The following is a 17,934-nucleotide window of genomic DNA, read 5'->3' as shown; positions in this document are numbered from 1 at the left end:
AATTTCCGCTTTAAAATTCAGAGATCAAATAGTTAATATATATAAATCTTGGGTTAAATGATTTGCTCCTAAATCCGTCCGTGACTAAGCCTTTATTGTCATGCAAATCTTTATCCACAACAAACAAACAAAAATCTTGAGTTAAAATGTACTTTTTGTATTTAGAGATTTAAGAAGGGACAACTTTAATCCATGGTATTTAGAAAAAGTTATAAATAACCATTGGTTGATATGTATGGGATGTTGATGTGGTAGATCTTTGTCACCATGCCAACCTTTAACCCACCGGTAGATCTTAACCCACCAATCACCACTCTGCTGATAGATTAAGCATTCTTTGCTCAATTTGATTTTGAGGTGAAACTAGAACTTAGATCTCGTTGATCTCAATTAGTTCATTCTAGACATTCTAGATATCTAGCTCCTCGTTGAAAGAACGTGGTTGGACAACAAAACTACAAATGGTGATAGTGTTCATCAACTAGATAGTGGTGACAAGGTCTCTTGATCAAACATCGATCAAGTTCAATTGTGAAATGACTCAATTTATACTAAGATTCTAAATCTTATTTTATCTTTGATCATACGAGATAATATGAAATCTTATGTTTTGATTCAAGGATTCTAACTTCAACCAACGAGTAACTCAACAAATTTCAAATTGAGCGACAACCATTCTTTTCCTTTTTAAGTACAAAACACTCCGACTTAAACATAGTTATAGAAACATTTCCAGTCCACAGCTATGTCTCCCTGTTTTCTGGAACCAAAGTTCTAGTTCTAATTCTCAAGCACCGACCACGTTGAAGTAAATAACCAGCGATACAAATTCCAACAATACTCCCAAAATCTAACATATAGATATATTTATAAAAATATTATATTACAGTCTCAAAGTTCCAATAGCTAATACATCCGTCTCTATCACTAACATATATTTGATCTTTACACAAGCAAAAGCTCAAGCAAGGCAGTGGCAGTGGCAGTGCATTCTCTAAACCATCTTGTCTATCTCTCAAACTCACCTCTGGTCCCTTTTCTCCTCCAAAAATTGCACTCATGGTGGAACTGGGTGGCGATTCTGAAGCTGTGAATTACGAGTGCCTTTCATGTACAGTACAAGGAGAAGAACTCAGTGATTTCATAACTCCAGAGTGATTCTGCGAGTGATCAAGGACATCGTCATAATGATGCACCAAGTAAAGGGTCTCAATCCAGCTGCCATGGATATTGAGGTGCTTGAGCTTGGAGGGATCTCAGTTCCAAACCCTGTTGAGCTGCCAATACTTGAAGCTGGATTGTCTGGGTTAAAGACTGCAGGAGGAGTTCCATTTCTGCACCAAGAAGATGGTTTTATTAATTTAAAGGTATAAGTTTCATGCAAATTGTGCCTATTTTATTCCCCACCCTTCAAATAAGTTTTTAGTAAACTCTAACAAGTCTCTACCTTTTCTAGTGTTTTCTTAGAACAATAATAAAAAATGGGGACTTAAATCGTTACACTCAAACCTCAACCGAATGTTTTAGTTTAGACAAATCAGATGGACAGACGGGCACAATTTTAAGAGTTGAAGATATATTATAAATTATCCAAACTCGTAGTTTAACCCAAATTCAACCCCAAGAATTAGAAAGTTCCAAGCTTTTTTAAAAAAGTTAATAGGCATGAGAAGTGAACAGAGCATCTTACTCTGGCATGCCGGTCCCTACAGGTGAAGACGTTGGGTTCGTAACTATAGTTGGTGCGACAGTGATCGGCGCTGTTGTTGTCGGTGTTGGCGTTGGAACCGACGGCGTCATGGATGCCGGCGTCGCAGAGGAAGATGATGATGGGTAAAGGCAAGAGCCAGTGCCTGTTCCAAGACAAGAATTGGATTAATTGAGTAAAAACATAGGGTCGGGGGTTGAGAAACTATGACCGTCTTCTCTTACTTGGATTGGAGTTGGTAACCATGGCAGATCCTCCAAAATCGCAGCTTGTAGGAGAAGGATTCTTCTGAAAATAGCTATTGAATGCAAAAGAAGCGTGGTTTTCAAGTGTATTTGGGTTGTAGCAGCTTCCACCTTGCTGGATTTGAGAACAGTCAGCCCCAGTGCCACAGGCGTAGTCCAACGCCGACTGAAGAGCCATCTCAGAAGCGCCGGACCTGGCCACACACCAGCTCTGTCCTGGAATTACCGGTGCGTTCGTCATCGCCGGAGGGGACACCGGAACTGGGTTTGTGACGGGTGTTACTACCGGCGAACCACCTGACGGAGCTGGATAAGTGGTCACCGGGTTCGTTATGGGCTGGGCTCCGGGTACTGTAACTGGCGGCGCAACCGGATTGGTGAGCGGCACCGGCGAGTTAGCAGGAACTGTGATGGGTGTCGTTAAGGGAATGGACACCGGCGTGGAAGCAGGACTCGACGGAGTGACAGTGATAGGGTTGGTCGCCGGAACGGTGATGATTGTCGGCGTGGAGGTGTCTGGAGTTGTCGGAAAATTCGTTGTCGGCGAGTCGGTCGCGTCGTGCATTGTTGTCCGAACAAGTTCACTGAACTTCCATTCCAACTCTGCCGAAGCATTTTCTTGCACATCCAAATGCGATCCACCAAATCTACCTGAGATAACGGCAGAAGCAGATACATTCAGAACGGAAACGAAGAAAAAAGATTCACCCGACACTAAACAACAAAACCCCTTAAATTTTTTGCGAAAACATGAAACGCCATTAGTGGACAAAATGCAAACTTTCGATTCAGAAGCTGAAGCTCGCAGGAACCCGGACGGAATCATAGCAGAAAACGAAGAACTGAGCTAGATAGATCTATAACCTGTTCTAGTTCGAGAATAAGAAGTTGCTTACCAGAAGAGCAGATGGCGAGGAGAGACAGAACGGAAAAGAAGAAGCATTTGGAAGCTGTTTGGGCCATTTTAATGGTGAGAGGTTATAGTTCTGGGGACAAATGAAGAGACCCAACTGGATTCTTAATGGGATCGGTTTAATTGAGGCGTTGCTTTTAAAAACAACGAAACCAGACAGGAAAAATGGTGTAAAGGGGCTCGCGTCCAAAGTTCAAAGAGAGAAACGGGGGAAAGGAAGAAGGTAAAGGTGAAAAAAGTAGAATGCTTACGGCTGCAATATATAAAAGAAATAAATCAATAAATGAAAAGGGGAAAAAATGGTTACTTTACGAGCAAGAATGATAATATTGGAAACGTTGCCTCTAACGACAAGAGAAAAAGGGGATCAGCCCGTCCATACTTTTTTGCCTTTTCCATCTTTTCTCAAAAGACAAATAACCTCAAAGATAATAAAGTAACATTCAACCATAGCAGCTCCAAGGGAAGAAAGCATGCATGTGCATTTGTACACATGCACCCATGACTGCAACTAAGCCAAGTGATTCCATTCTCTTCCCTTTCCAAGTAATCGCAGCCCTTTTTTTCTCTCTTTTCTCCATCCTAATTTCTTTTCAAATTGGGAGCAAGATATGCAACTAAAGTTTATCTATTAAATCTAATAAACAATAAGCTAACAACCATTCCAACAAATACAAGATATGCTTTCTCAAATTCTGACTTTAAAGTCTAAAGAACATTAAAGATTGAAGATGTTTGGAAAGATGCAGTGTAGGTGTATAATAATATAAATGGAGTCAAAGGTGTTCAGCTCAGCAAAACCCACAAAGCAAATAGTTTAATAGAGGTGGAAAAGAAGGAAATGAGAAAATCAAATCTAAGTGGGAATTGGGCATTGGGATTAGGATGAAATGATGCAGTCTTTAGCCTTTTGAGATTACTTCAGGTACAAGATTTGACAGCCATTATTGGAAAAAACGAGACCGAACGGGCAGAACTTGTGAGTTTATGCAGAGTGCAGCAAAACAAAGGGAAAAAAAATTCAAAAAATGATGCTGACCTTAAGTGAAGTGAGGTTGATGCTGCAACTGCTTTCCCAAAGTGGCTCAAAAAAGGTTTTCAGCTACTTCCCACAAGCATGGCGGTGCTGTTGCTGCTGGTGATGGTGCCATTAAGAATTAGAATATACAATGGGAGTGGGGACAATGCATGTGGAATAACCTATGACGCTTTGGTTCTTCGTATCAATGGATCAAAAGCAACCTGTCTGACTAGACAAAGCCAAAAGCAAACACGCAATTCAGAGAGAGTGCCCATACAGTCAATCACCTGTTTTATATTTCTCCCTGGGGCTCCCTGCATAAAGCCATACGCCCACCATCTGATTCCCACTTCCAGAATCAAAACATGTTTCAAAACTAAATCACGATAATTCAAATGCACAGTAAAGCAACTCAGGAAAGGCATTCAAGATAATCCCTAACAATAGTTCTGAAAACAAAAAAGAAAAACTTAGCTTTTCAAAGAAATTCTCCAGCAGTCACTGATTTGATGCCCCCTTACATGCAAAGTAAATCTATGCGACAGTCCAGAAGCTGCATGTCAATTTCCTGCCCACATACACTGAAAGGAGAAATATCAAAGATAATGTAAAAGAGCAGGGTGCTTTTCCTTGCCCAAAATTGGAAAATAAAGAAACAGAGGAATCGAATATTGGTTAAAATGTATTGGGCTGTCGTGCCACAACCCTTGAGAGTTGAGTCTATGTCATGCATGCATATGCTTGATTCTAGTAGAAGATAAAACGGTAGTGGTTTGCCAGCACATTTTCAGATGATGTTCTAACGAAGACTGAAATCGATTGGCTCAGAGATCATCATAAAGTAAATGTAATGCAAAACTTGATATTATGCACCCTACTTTTTACTAAAGCAAATTTATCTAAATCATCACCTATCAATCCTCTATATCTCTGATAAGTTTGCTTTTAATTTTCCATAATTATAACAACTCAGAGATAAATCATGATGAAAAGAGAAAAGTCACTGTTGAGGAACAAGATAGCCTAACAATTTAAAGTAAAAGAAAGGTTCTTAAGATATACCTGTTGTCATTATAGTTTACATTTGTGTTAATTTAGTCTATAAATTTTTAAACATTACAAATACAAAGATTAATTTACATCCACCGGCAGGGAGCAATATCAGGACTTCATTCTACTTCGTGTTGGAGTCTAAAATCATCCAGCTCTACTCCACACTGCTTGACCAAAAAATCAACTCATTGAAAAATGGATCAAAAATTGCTTCTTTTGCTGAGTTATATTTGTCCAGACGTTTCTTGAATGCCCGCAGTTCCCTTTCATGCTTTGAACTACGCTCCTGGAAAAATATCGACAGCCTTTCAATCAAATTCTTACAGTTAACATTTCAGACAGCAAAAACATTTCCAAAACCACCGTAAATATACACCTTTTGGATTTGTGAATCCCCTAGAAGGTAAACATCACAGAAGGAAAAAACAAAAAGGAGAGCAGCCAAGGTATTTATCTTTAGGATTCATGTCAATCTTCAGAATAAGCAACTTCATACTTTAACAAGTTTTGTTTAGATATAGACACAGAATATGCATCCACTTCAGAACTAAACTATCTGAATATGAAAGAACCTTCGAAAATAATACAACCAAAAAAATCTAGCTACTTATCTGGGGATTCACAATCATACTCCAGAATAAGAATTATAACTTAACAAATTCTGTTGATATTCTGCATCTAAAATGTACTGAGCACCATTTGAATCTACTCAGTCCTTGAGAAATGAGAAACACATTTTCTTTTAGTAACTTACAACAAATGAAAGTGATTGTTCACAAAAGCTAAATTCAATTCTTTGGGTTCTAAGGAACAATTATGATTGGTTTCCTAATTAGATATAGAAGACTTACGAATGATTTCTTCAGAAGTAATATATGCACAAGGTAGAGTAACCACAGGACGTTCGTTCTAGGAAAGCTGTTGAATACAAAATCAACGGTTTCAGTTATGAGTCACAGACAATTTTCAATGGTGAAAGGTATCAGGTTAGTATGATGGATGGCAAAATGTCTACTACTGAGTACTATACTTGAAAGCTATAAATTATCTTGCTAAATTTCATCGCTTACATTCTAAAATTTTAGATGTATCAACTTTGTGCATGGAGTTTGTGGATTCATATAAAGTAGAATAACAATGGACGCTCTTGCTGAAAGGAGGGAAAAAGAGCGAGAATAAGATCTTCCCCTTTACACTTTTACCAAGCAGATAATCCAGCACAAACAGTACCGTCCACATCTTTTTTGGACATTTCTAAAAGGCTAAATATTTTTTAGTCACTCTTTTTTAATCTAATCCCAATCGCTTAAAAAGTTTCAAGATAATCCTCTATGCATTATCATTTTTCAATTTAGTCCATGACAATTGATAAATGTTAAAATTTGAGGAGAAAAAGGTAAAGTTTTTTATTTCTCCTCTAAATTCCTAAGGAATTAGAAGAAATTTCGATTGTTTTCCTTCTAGATGACTTTTTCTCCTCTAGATTTTTCTTAGTTTGTAAGTTTATAATCAACCAATTTTCATATTCACCAACATTAAAAGAGATTGAATTAAAAAATGTTCGGTCAAAAATTACCTTTTGTCCTTCAACTTTCATCCAAGTAACATTGTAGTCCTTAAAATTTTTTTAATGTTTTAGTTTTTGTATTTTCATTTGTGTAAGAATTTAGTCTCTAAGGTGTACAAACTTAGTCCGTGTACGTTAAAATTTGGAATAATTTAGTCTATATAATAAAAAGTATCATTAAAATTTAAAATTTTTTACATAGATAGATCAAACTAATTAGGAACCAAATATACTTATAAACTATATAAAAAAAAAATATATTAAATAATTACATAATAAAAGTTGACATTTAATTTTGAGAAATCTTTTACAATAAAGGTTAAATTACAAGGACTAAAATGAATTTTGAGAGTACAAATCCATTGTGAATACAAACAAAAAATCTCTTATTACTCGAGTTCAATAGAATGTTATCCCAGGCTTTTTGTCTTTTAACTGTATAGGAGTTCTTGGAAGTAAAGAGGAAACATGACTGTTGGGGCATCTTGTTTTAAGGCTAAATTGGAAATTATAAAACAGAAATAGATTTTAAAATATCAAATATTAGCCACTAAGCATATATTAGTCTTTCTAAAATTTATAAACAATTAAATCCTGAGGATGCCAAAGGGGAAAAAGATCAAAATCACCTCTATAATTGATTCAGATATGATAGAAAGATAAACGCATAAACACTTGTACCTCCCCTCCCAGCAGTCTCCAGTCACCTCCTTCATTTTCCTATATGTTTCTGACTGCATATGAGAACAAAAATAAAAATAAAAATAAAAATAAAAAAGTAACACGAAAATTTTCAAATAAGTGGATTGATAAGATTTATCTTAATTCTTAAGTAATCAAATTGAATGCTTGCTTACTTGTCTATCTCCTTTTGCACCCTTAAAGAGATCAGGATCCGATGAGAGATCTAAAAAGAGTATGTCTTCACCTGCATGTCAAACATTCATTCAGTTTTCTAACTCCCTTTTTGACCAGGCAACCAACAAAACTAACTCATAAACAAATTTTAATTAAGGGAATTGTCTCAGTGCAAACTCCATAGATGATAAATTAAAAACCTCTTACCAGTATTGATTCGCGATAGGGTGAAGTCAATGATCGAAATCTGAAGTCCAAATGTTTGTACGGTCATGTTCTTACCCTCAAGGGTGAACTGCAGCGCTTCAGAATCATTCCGACTCAAAAGTACATTTCCCCTGGCAATAAATACACGATCCAAATCAGTAGTCAATGAAAAGAAACTACCAAATTAACTGTAGATGGAAGAAGAACCCGACCAATGCAGATCTCGGTGTTCAAATTCATAAGCAGCTTCAGCCACAGCCAAGGCCGCAGTAACCTGCAGTTCGTCAAAATTGGATCTGGTTAAAGCTTCAAAAGCTAATAATGCTAGTAAAATCCATTGCAAACCTGTACTAATAAGCTCTGGGCTTCATCAAAGTTCAGGAGTACAAAGCTTTCAAGATCTTTTCCCCCATGTTGGAGAACAAACACCACATAACACTACAGAACATCAGCAAAAGTCAACCACAGGATAAATTGCATAACCAAGCCTCTAATATCATAATATGACATTTTATTTAAAATAATTTCAAACCATCACTCGAGGAATAGATTGTGAGGTCTTACAAAAAAAAGTGAAAAGTTGGTACTATACAAAGAAACACACAATTAAAATGATCGTGATCTTCTAGCTACATAAATTATTTTCACAAGATAAGCAATATTATGCGAACAAATATACGTTTCCATGCTTTTGTTCCCCTTTATGGCGTTGGTACATATAAACGATAAAAACTCAGATGCATGAAGCTTTTTATATTTCAGAAAAAGAAATAATTCATGATCTATACAAAAAGAAACCTGTTTCTCTGGAAACTCCTTAGGGTGATCATTTTCCGAGCCATGCTTTTCATCCCAATCTTCCCAAGCCTTGATTAGTAGAGCATCATAAGAACCTTGGCACACCCTTAAACTATTGGATAAAAAGATCACGAAAGTATTAGTTTAATAGTCCATGAGAAACTGCTCCATTATTACCAACGGCAATTATTCTCACAAAACCCAGCGTATGAGATGAGCTGGAAACAAGTTTTCTACTCTTTAATTGACCTAAAAATTGCATCACATCAGAATGTTTGATAGCCCAACATAAAGCAGAAACAAACTACTGCAGATAAAGGAAAAGCGTGGTGGAAAATTCTAGCTAGTGGATGTGCATTGACATCGTAGAAAACCATGACCATTTATCTTACTAGGCAGTAAACATACTCTATGGTTCGTATGAATGTTGAGCAAAAATTATCAGCACCGCCCTCTTGATTTCTTAGAGAATTCAGAGTTCTGGAAAGTATGACTTCCTCGAGCAGTTCTTCTGATCTCTGATACAAGGTAAGTATGACTGACTTAGAGTTATAACAAATTTCTGACTTCAACTACATTCATCAGAATCATCGGGATGGTACAAAAGAAAAAAACAATTATTATAATTTTTAAAGAACGAACGAAAATATATATATAATAACGAATTTAAAGAAAAATCAATGCATTAAAAATCTGCTTCCAAAACGAAAGAACTCTTCAACATGATCTTCCATCCCTGAAATTTTCCATGAAGTGCCACTTGCCAGGCTGGAACAGCCATGAGTTGGTGGTAAAATGTACCTTTTGCACTTCTCCATTAACTTGTAAATCTCCGTCAATTGGAACTATCTTGCAAACGGTGTTACCAGCTTTAAAAGCTTCTCCATATGTACCTTCACCAACCTTGACAATAGTTTCCGGGTCACTGAGTCAAAAAATTCACTAATCAACGAAATTTAAAAATTGTGAATGAGGAACATACGAACTAAAGTAAGCCAAGAAATTAACGGGAGAACAACAATAGTTGCAAGAGCAGTGACCACAAACCATATGCATAATCGCATAGGGCAAAATATATGTGAATGTATTTATTTACTCTATAACAAATGGTGACTGCAATTTCAGATAAATTACTTGAGTTCAACAGTTATAAGAAAGCTGTAACTTGTCGGGATTGATCCTGAATCAACTCATCCAATTAATAGTTCCAAGTAGAAGTTGTCGTGCTATAAGCTTGAAAATAAACTAAAAGGCAGCAACAGGATCCCTAAAAAGCTGATCCTCAAAAAGAACACTTCATAGGCATTAATTACATTACTTATGAATCTCCGTTTAGAGGTGGAACCTATTCCTGCCACTTCTTAAGCAACGAAGTCCGAGTTGCAAAGAAGATGACTGATTCAGAAACCAACCTTTAAATCTTGGAGAAGACAAAAGGCTAGATATACTGTTTTTATGTTCTTTTAAGCCAATAAGCAGAATAAATATATGAAAATAAGTATTTGCAGACTGAGGAACAAACCAATAATTAGAGAATGCATCCTTAAGCGTGGAAGGAGCTGACTGTCCACAAACTGCTAATAATGCATTAAATGGATCCAAATTATAGTTATGGAAAGAAGTAGATGTTGATGTTAAAGAAAGTTTTTTCACAGAAACTTCAAGGTCTGCACGATCCTCTGTGCTCACATCTTCTGCTCTGGTACTTCTGTTGTCTCGAGTGCTATCTATTTCAAGGGCATCGATATCATTTAGACTGGAAATAAATCTTCTCTGAATAGAGCACAAGCGCGCATCTATCTCTCTAGCAGACTTATCAGGAGTTCCCAAATTGAATTTGTCCAAATGTTTGCCACCAATTGGTTCTCTGGACTCCAGTGGAGTTTCTAATATCTTTGATAACGTGCTTGAAGGTGCAAGACTGTAATTTGATTTCTTGGAAATTAACCATTTTTCTATTTTAGAGCATAGAGATGGTAATGCAGCACTATCAAACTGACTACTTGCCCATGTACCGAATCTCTTGGGTGAAGGGCTCTCCTCCAACAACTCAAAAGCATCTACCTCTTGAAAGTATGCACGCTCCCTGTCAAAGTTGGTAGGTTGTACAAACTTTCCCTGTCAATTTCAAATATTAAAATAAATGCGATGAGTGTAGAAGAAGGAGCTCATATTGACTTCAAATACTCTATGCAAGGTATTGGTGTGTGATACAAAAAGGTCCAAATTTTTTTAAATAAGATTACACGTACGGAACACTCTTCAAAATTGCATAAAGTAAAGGGGAAACAAAGGTCACCAAAAGAAAAAGAAGCCTACTTTGGGTAGAGCAGGTTTTCCTTTTCTCTTTGCCTCCTTATGCCGAAGCTGATGATCTAAACAAGCCTCAACTGCAATACTCGCCCTACCTCTGATAAAAGTGAACACAATACACTCAGCCAATGGCAAAAGAATGAGAAAGAAAATGAAGACAATACATGAATATATAGTCAGAGAGTAACATCAATCAATAAAGCAATGGAGCAGGGTCGGAGACTGCCCTCCTTGTCACTAGCTATATAGAAACCTATTTAATCTTTGTACCCAATGATGGTCAAGGTTGGGAAATCGCCATCCCCATGTCGGGATCACTAAAAACAATTTCCCATTCAATATTTAATTTGTTTAGATTAAAAAAGTAGTCAATATCAAAATCGAAACAAATATATTAAAATTACATGCATCTTAGATGAAACTTTTTGTATTTACATTATTTACTAATTTAAATAATTAATTTTAAAAAAATATTAAATATTTCATATCAACCATTATAATAGAAAAGGATGGTAAATGTTTTTAGTTATTTTTTAAACTTGGAATCAAGGACAGAGGAAAGGTGGCACGGGAAATGTAATTCCCATCCCTGTTTCCAAAAACATTGATGGAAACTATTTCCCGATTCTATTCTAAATGGGAATTCCCCACCTTGGTTGGAGCTAAATCCTCCAAGGACAAGACCCATAGGGGAATTTCATTTCCAACAAACAATAAAAAACTATCATATGATTGTCCAAAAAGTCATCAAGTTGTCTCTTTTCTCTCGACTCTCAATATTTATATATTTGATGAAAAGCTAGCTTTCATTAAGAAAAAAAATTGAAAGACTACAAGAGCATCCAAAAGAATCAAACCTACAAAAGGGAGCCCTATTAGAGAAAGGGACTTCAATCAAGAAGAATAAAACCTAATCAATAGTTACAAAATGAATTTGACACCGGCACCCAAAGAAAAACATAGAATCTAATGAGAGATCAAAAGTCACTTGTATCCCTTTCAATTCCTCTAAAAGTTCTATTGTTCCTCTCCCCTCAATGTCTCTATATTAAAGCACAAACTTTGGCTTGTTACGGAAATCCCCCCTCTTAAAAAGGTATGAGGAAGAAACTCCTTGATCATCTCCCTGTAATCTCTGTGTCTTGATAACTAGAACTCAAACACATTAAAAAAAATAACTCCAAACAGAACAAGCAAAAGAATATCTCCAAAGGATATGATCCAAATCTTCCGTCGCCCTCTAACAAATAATGCAACAAAACGACCCAACCAGAGAAGACGTCTTTATTGTAAGTCGATCAAAAGTGTCTACTATTACATGAATAACTAATTCAACGTTCTTTGGACTTTCTCCTTCCATAGAGAATAAAAATGAAATCAATAGAGGGAGAAGGGTCCAACAAACAATGGAAGAATGATCTAAAAGAGAGGCCCTTAGTCGAATTGGGACTCCAAAAACGAACATCCATTCTCCCCAACCTAGACTCAAACTCTCTAATCGATGATAAGAGAGTTGTGATATCCACTATTTCCCTATAAGACAATGAACGACAAAAACCAAGTAAAAGAGAAGGAGAGCTCTTGGAAGGATCCAAAACATCAGCCACAAAACGGATTTTCATGAAGGACAAATGATATAAATGGAGAAACATAAAGCACATTTGTTTATCCCCCACTCACTTATCCTGCCAGAAATATGTTTCCTTCTGATCGCTCACAAAATAGTGAACAAGGTAAGGAAAAGAGAGGAGTCCATTTCATGTTTCTTTCCATAGATTCCTGTAAGTGTCCTTGACCCCACCCAACGTCCACTCATAAGGATGAGGTTTATGCTTGCTTGTTAAAATCCTATATCAAAGGGTTTTGGACAAGGAGAAACCGCTAAAGCATTTGGCTAACAAGGCTTTGTTATGAGTCCTTAAATTCCCTAGTTCTAACCCAAAAGGTTTATCAAGTTTTCCATCATCTCCCAACTCACACGATGCACACTTCTACCCTCATCATCCCTTACCGCAAGAAGTCCCTCATAAGCTTCTCAATATTTTTACACACAGAATAATTGGCTCTAAAAAGGAAGAAGAAATAGATAGGGAAGCCACTCAACACTGAGAGAATGAAGGTCCTTCTACCACCTTTTGAGAAAGGATTCTCTTCCAAAAGGCAACTCTCTTTCTCACCTTGTCCACCACAAGGTTTCAGAAAGGAAGAGTACTTGGATTATGGCAAAGGGGAGCCCTAAGTACGATGAGAGAAACAAACCAATCTCGTAACCTACATGAGCAGCCCAACTACTCACCTTCCTGGGGTCACAAGTCAAACCTAGAATCTGACATTTATCTCTATTGATTTTAAGTCCCAACATGGCCTCAAAAAACGCTAAGATTGGTCTAGAAACGACTCCTCTTTCCTAGAGCAAAAGAAAATAGTATGAAATAAGATGGGGTAACTTATCTTTCCCGACCTCAAAAGCTGTTGATAATGTTTCCATCAACAAATTTGGAAACAATCTTACTGAGGGTATACACAACAAGCAAGAAGAGGAAAGGAGACTAAGAACATCTTGTCTAAGGTCTCTTCTTGATGCTCTAGATCCTCCCCCTTGACCTTCCCCACTAATGAGGATAGAGTACGTAACCGTTATATCTATTACTCAGCTTAAGGGGGAGTGTTGAAGGAATACCTATGTAATTTCATTAAATAAGAAAAGTAGTTGACCCCTAATTTATCTATATTGTTACCTAGTATTTAGAGATTTAGTTAGCCTTTATATATTATAAAAGGCACATGTATCTCATTGAAACTTAATATAAAAAACAGCAAGATAATTTAGACTTGCAACAACACCTAATGACCATCGCCTTCCCCTACTTTGATCCTTATGAATTAAACTTAGCACCTTAAACTTGTGGGTTGAGTTTTGTTTTGGTGGGAAGGATTTGATGCAGGGCCTTTCATTATGTTAGTTTTCTTAACCAGTCATTGTTGTGGTAATTTTATTCTCTTTCTTGTAGTTCTTTAGGCTGATAGTTTTATGTTTGTTACAGCTATTTTTTGGCTGTTTAGTCGGTAAGCAGGCTGTTGACCGATCAGGCAAGCCCTCCCTCTTGTATAAATACAGCGTTTTTGTATGTTTTTAGGCTGATTTTTCAATTTCAACAAAATAGCTTAAACTTGGGTGCATCAGAAAATCGAGCCAATAGAACCCAAGACTTGCTAAAGAGTTTCATTATACATACTATAGGGTATGTGAATAATACTTTCTTTTTTTACAAGAAAAGAAGAATGTACTATAAGGGCCAAGGTCATACAGTATTGCTCTCAAAACTCTATAGCCACTTTTTAGAAATATCTAAGAGGACTGGAGGAAAAAAAAAAAAAAAATTTAAATGTCGACTGTTTTATGTAAGGCAACGAAGATCATACAACTCATCTATCTTTCTAAGATCACTTCATGGCATCCGATAAGGAATGATAACTCGTGGTAACTTAACAATCTACTGCCGCAGAACGTATTAATCTATCACGTAGGCTTTCTTTGTTGTCGTTTGGATATTTGCCTCCTTGTGTTTCATTTTAGTCATTACATGGTCAACTTAAAAGCGATAAGCTACAACGAAATCGTCCGTGTTAACAAGAACTAAGAAAGCACAGATCAAACTACATAAGCACCCTTATTGGAATTGGCAGCAAGAAGTTGAGAAGAACATTAAGAGAAAAACGAAGTAAACCTGATGGAAAGGGCACGGTTCCAACTAATTCTCTTACTGTTAACAGCAGCAAAACTCAATCTGTTCACATCGCGAAGATTCGAACCTAAGTTTTGCTTCCTGCAAGAAAACCGAAACGAAAACAAGAAACAATGGATTTCATCACACAAAAGAAAACAGAAAGAGAAATTAAACAAGTCAGTGAAGAAAGTTTACAAAGGAACTTCATGAACGGTCTTCTGGGATGGCCTTCTTCGTCTATAAACCTCTTCTACTCGCGCCTCTTCTTGGCCCTCGCTTCCTTCGCTAGCTATTAACTCGGACCACAAATCAATGCCCTTCCCAGCTAGAATTTGACCCGTTTAACACAGTAAGAAACTAGGCTACAAATTATATAACGAATGGAAGGAAGATGAATGCTAGAAAGTTGAGTAGTTTCCTGTACCTGGTTTGGAATTCATGCTGTCAAGATTGGACAAAGTAGAGGGAGTGGAGAGCAGATGGTCAAATGCAGAGAAGGAGCGTTCGAATGTCCGAATGGCGGGAGGCCAATGAGCCACCTAAGGCCGGAAATGGACGTTTTTCAAGGGCAAAAAGCTGCCAAACAATAAACATAGGGGTTACTCTTTTTCAAGTATGTGGTATAAAAAATTTCAATTTAGTCCATGTCCATTTTAAATTTTCAATTTAACCCCTTATCTATTAATATTTTTAATATAGTCCCTCATTTTTTGTGAATATTAAAATTAATTGAAGGTGTCTTCATATATATGCATTTCACCTGCGGGGTCGGGATGAGAATTCAGTTTAAACAGAGAATGGGAAAGGAGTGGAGAGAGATTCCTCCGCCCCGGTAAGTTCCTTTTCCTTTATGATTCTGTTGGATGATAAAAGTCCCACATCAGCTAATTTAGGGAATAATCATGGGTTTATAAACAAAGAATACTCACTCCATTGGTATGAGACCTTTTGGGAAGCCCAAAGCAAAGGCATGAGAGTTTATACTCAAAGGGAACAATGAGTCCTCGAAGGCACGAAGGCAATAAAAAAAAGGAGGCGTGCTTTGTTTGAGGGCTAATTTAGGGAATGATCATGTTTTTATAAACAAAGAATACTCTCTCCATTGGTGTGAGGGCTGGGAAAGCCCAAAGCAAAGCCAAATTTTTGTATTCATCTAACATGATATCAGAGTCATGCCCTAAACTTAGTCATATCAATAGATTGGTAAATCCTCAAAAGGAGTCTCAATAGATTGGTAAATCCTCAAAAGGAGTCGAGCCTTGATTAAGGGGGGCATGCCCTCGAAGGTACGAAGGCATTAAAAAATGACTAAGACTCAAAAGGAGTTAAGCCTCGATTAAGGGGAGGCGTGCTTTGTTCGAGGGCTAATTTAGGAAATGATCATGTTTTTATAAACAAAAAATACTCTCTCCATTGGTGTGAGGGCTGGGGAAGCCCAAAGCAAAGCCAAATTTTTGTATTCATCTAACATGATATCAGAGTCATGCCCTAAACTTAGTCATATCAATAGATTGGTAAATCCTCAAAAGGAGTCGAGCCTTGATTAAGGGGGGCATGCCCTCGAAGGTACGAAGGCATTAAAAAATGACTAAGACTCAAAAGGAGTCAAGCCTCGATTAAGGGGAGGTTTTTTCGAGGGCTAATTTAGGAAATGATCATGTTTTTATAAACAAAGAATACTCTCTCCATTGGTGTGAGGGCTGGGTAAGCCTAAAGCAAAGCCAAATTTTTGTTCATGCACCACTAATGAACTTTGTAATTTAGCGATGAACATGTTATCAGTATCTTTTGATTCTTCCATAGATGTTATAACAGAAGTAAATTTTTTTAGGGCAAGCAAATTTTTTCTACAATTTTCTTGTCTCGCATATCTTTTTCATTGTTGGTGATCTCAAACAATCTCCCCTTAATCGAGGCTCGTCTCCTCTTCTGGCCTATTATTCAAATAAAATAATAAGGAAATTATACACATAATATATTTGACTTTGGGCCTATTGTTCAAATAAATAATGATAAATCACATTATTGATTTGTAATATTGAGTATTCTCCGATCACACAGTTCAAGAAAGATTGTCTATATCATTCTTGGTGTAAGTCATTCGAACGGTATTGTTTGGGAACTCATTGTTTGAATGTCTTTCATTCCCCCAATTTTAGTACTTCAAGATGGTTTGCGAGCTTCATGAGCTAAGTGACATTGAGAGCTAACGTCAGTTATTAGATCACTATAATCAGAAAATTTAGACAAAGTTACAATCTTAAGCATGTTAAGGATAACAAAAAGACTTCAAACACTAACAAGCATGCTTCTTTTTTATACGACCATTATTGATAATATACACAGGATAGCATGAACCACCCATTACCCATGACGTCGACCTTTGCCCCAATCCGTCTTCGTCATGCTGTCACAATCTATCTCACCAAAATAACTTCATCATATGGCACGCTCAGCTCCCCCCTACCTACGAAGTACGAAACTTATGGGCTACCTCGATGGCACCATTGTCGTACTTGCCAAGCTGGTCCCTTCCTCAACCGCTGTTGGTGTTGACCTGGTCTCTAATTCGGCCTATGATTGGTGGTATGATCAGGGTCATAAGTAGCCTTCTCTCCTCTATGTATGAGGAGATTCTTCGCGATGTGGTTGCCGCTACTACGTCCAAGGAGGCGTGGGATACTGTCACAATATCTCACCCTCAAAGGTGTGAATAAATATGAAATTATTATTACTCAAAGAGGGTAATACAGAGACAACTAAAATAATGAACTGTTGTGGCTTGTTTTACTAAGCTGAAGGCACCCGTTTAAACAAAAATAAATCCTATAAATAGCTCCTACAAAAACTCTACTAAAATAAACTATTCCAAGATGAATGGCTTAACAAGTTCCTAATTACATCTAAAATAAGTTGCACTAATTTTGACAGTCTCCTTTAGTGCAAGCTTATTTCTTAACAACTGAAGAGCGAAAAACTTCAAACTTCACTTTGTTTCCCTTTTAACAGCTTGCCTTCTTGTTTGTTCTTTAGCAGCTTCTCTTTTTCTCTTTCCTTTTGCCTACGCTTTTTCTTCTTCTTAGCGACAGTCGTTTTTGTGCTCTCTTCTTCAGCTTCCTGTTCAAGAGATGCATCAGGAGGAGTTACAAGGTCAGGTGGGGTCTCAACTTTGGCCTCTTGTGAAGAAAGAGGAGGGTTTGCTGGTTTTGATATACTAGGCCACTCTCCTAGCTCAGCAAGAATCTTATCCGAATCATCTTCTTCTTGAGCAGTCCTTCCACTCTTCTTTTTTTTTTTTCTATTTATTTTTTGAAGTTTCTGCCACCCTTTTACCTTTATCTCTAACATTTTGAGTCAATGCCTTGGTAGTTTTTGTTGTCTCTCCATCTGGCATTTCTTTTTCTACCTCTTTATCTGATACATCAAAATTTCTGGTTGTAACACGGAAAAAAAAAAAAAAAAAAAAAAAAAAAAAAAAAAAAAAAAAAAAAAAAAAAAAAAAAAAAAAAAAAAAAAAAAAAAA

At 36.8% G+C, this 17,934-nt stretch overlaps 2 protein-coding genes across 4 annotated transcripts; both read right to left on the bottom strand.

Annotated features, from left to right (window-relative positions):
• Positions 1–838: 838 nt before the first annotated feature.
• Positions 839–3,111, bottom strand: LOC111462029 (mucin-2). The gene is made up of 4 exons (XM_023105682.1): positions 2,850–3,111; positions 1,933–2,604; positions 1,691–1,853; positions 839–1,334 (listed from the first exon to the last, which is right to left on the bottom strand). The coding sequence occupies exons 1-4, from the start codon at positions 2,914–2,916 to the stop codon at positions 1,142–1,144; spliced, it is 1,095 nt and encodes a 364-aa protein (XP_022961450.1). The 5' UTR covers positions 2,917–3,111; the 3' UTR covers positions 839–1,141.
• A 1,703-nt stretch (positions 3,112–4,814) lies between these two features.
• LOC111462027 (serine/threonine-protein kinase haspin homolog) lies at positions 4,815–14,964 on the bottom strand. Of its 3 annotated transcripts, XM_023105681.1 has the most exons (16): positions 14,900–14,964; positions 14,836–14,869; positions 14,607–14,736; positions 14,412–14,510; positions 10,690–10,780; positions 9,893–10,488; positions 9,172–9,295; positions 8,779–8,888; positions 8,371–8,482; positions 7,918–8,010; positions 7,785–7,846; positions 7,573–7,703; positions 7,365–7,435; positions 7,189–7,241; positions 5,792–5,858; positions 4,815–5,226 (listed from the first exon to the last, which is right to left on the bottom strand). In XM_023105681.1, exons 2-16 carry the CDS (start codon positions 14,849–14,851, stop codon positions 5,095–5,097), a joined length of 1,887 nt encoding a protein of 628 aa, XP_022961449.1. In that variant the 5' UTR covers positions 14,852–14,869; positions 14,900–14,964; the 3' UTR covers positions 4,815–5,094. The 3 variants fall into 3 exon arrangements, 2 of the variants coding, with proteins under 2 accessions (XP_022961449.1, XP_022961448.1); XR_002713686.1 differs by having other exon boundaries at positions 7,137–7,241; positions 14,836–14,960; XM_023105680.1 differs by having other exon boundaries at positions 14,836–14,958.
• Between the last annotated feature and the right edge of the window lie 2,970 nt (positions 14,965–17,934).

The sequence above is a fragment of the Cucurbita moschata genome, unplaced genomic scaffold (assembly GCF_002738365.1).
Source record: "Cucurbita moschata cultivar Rifu unplaced genomic scaffold, Cmos_1.0 Cmo_Scf00026, whole genome shotgun sequence".
Lineage (NCBI taxonomy): Eukaryota > Viridiplantae > Streptophyta > Magnoliopsida > Cucurbitales > Cucurbitaceae > Cucurbita > Cucurbita moschata.
Note: the sequence above shows the minus strand (reverse complement) of the source record. Positions and strands in the feature narration are given on the sequence as shown.

Excerpts from the sequence above, each read along its gene's own strand:
- LOC111462027 (XM_023105681.1), bottom strand. Across the intron at positions 8,483-8,778 it reads ACATTCATACGAACCATAGA|TTTAAGGGTGTGCCAAGGTT; the intron begins GTATGTTTACTG and ends TTTATCCAATAG. Across the intron at positions 7,847-7,917 it reads CCCAGAGCTTATTAGTACAG|GTTACTGCGGCCTTGGCTGT; the intron begins GTTTGCAATGGA and ends GACGAACTGCAG.
- LOC111462029 (XM_023105682.1), bottom strand. The coding sequence starts at position 2,916 with ATGGCCCAAACAGCTTCCAAATGCTTCTTCTTTTCCGTTCTGTCTCTC. Across the intron at positions 1,854-1,932 it reads GGTTACCAACTCCAATCCAA|GCACTGGCTCTTGCCTTTAC; the intron begins GTAAGAGAAGAC and ends GTCTTGGAACAG. Across the intron at positions 1,335-1,690 it reads GTAGGGACCGGCATGCCAGA|AAATGGAACTCCTCCTGCAG; the intron begins GTAAGATGCTCT and ends TTCTTGGTGCAG.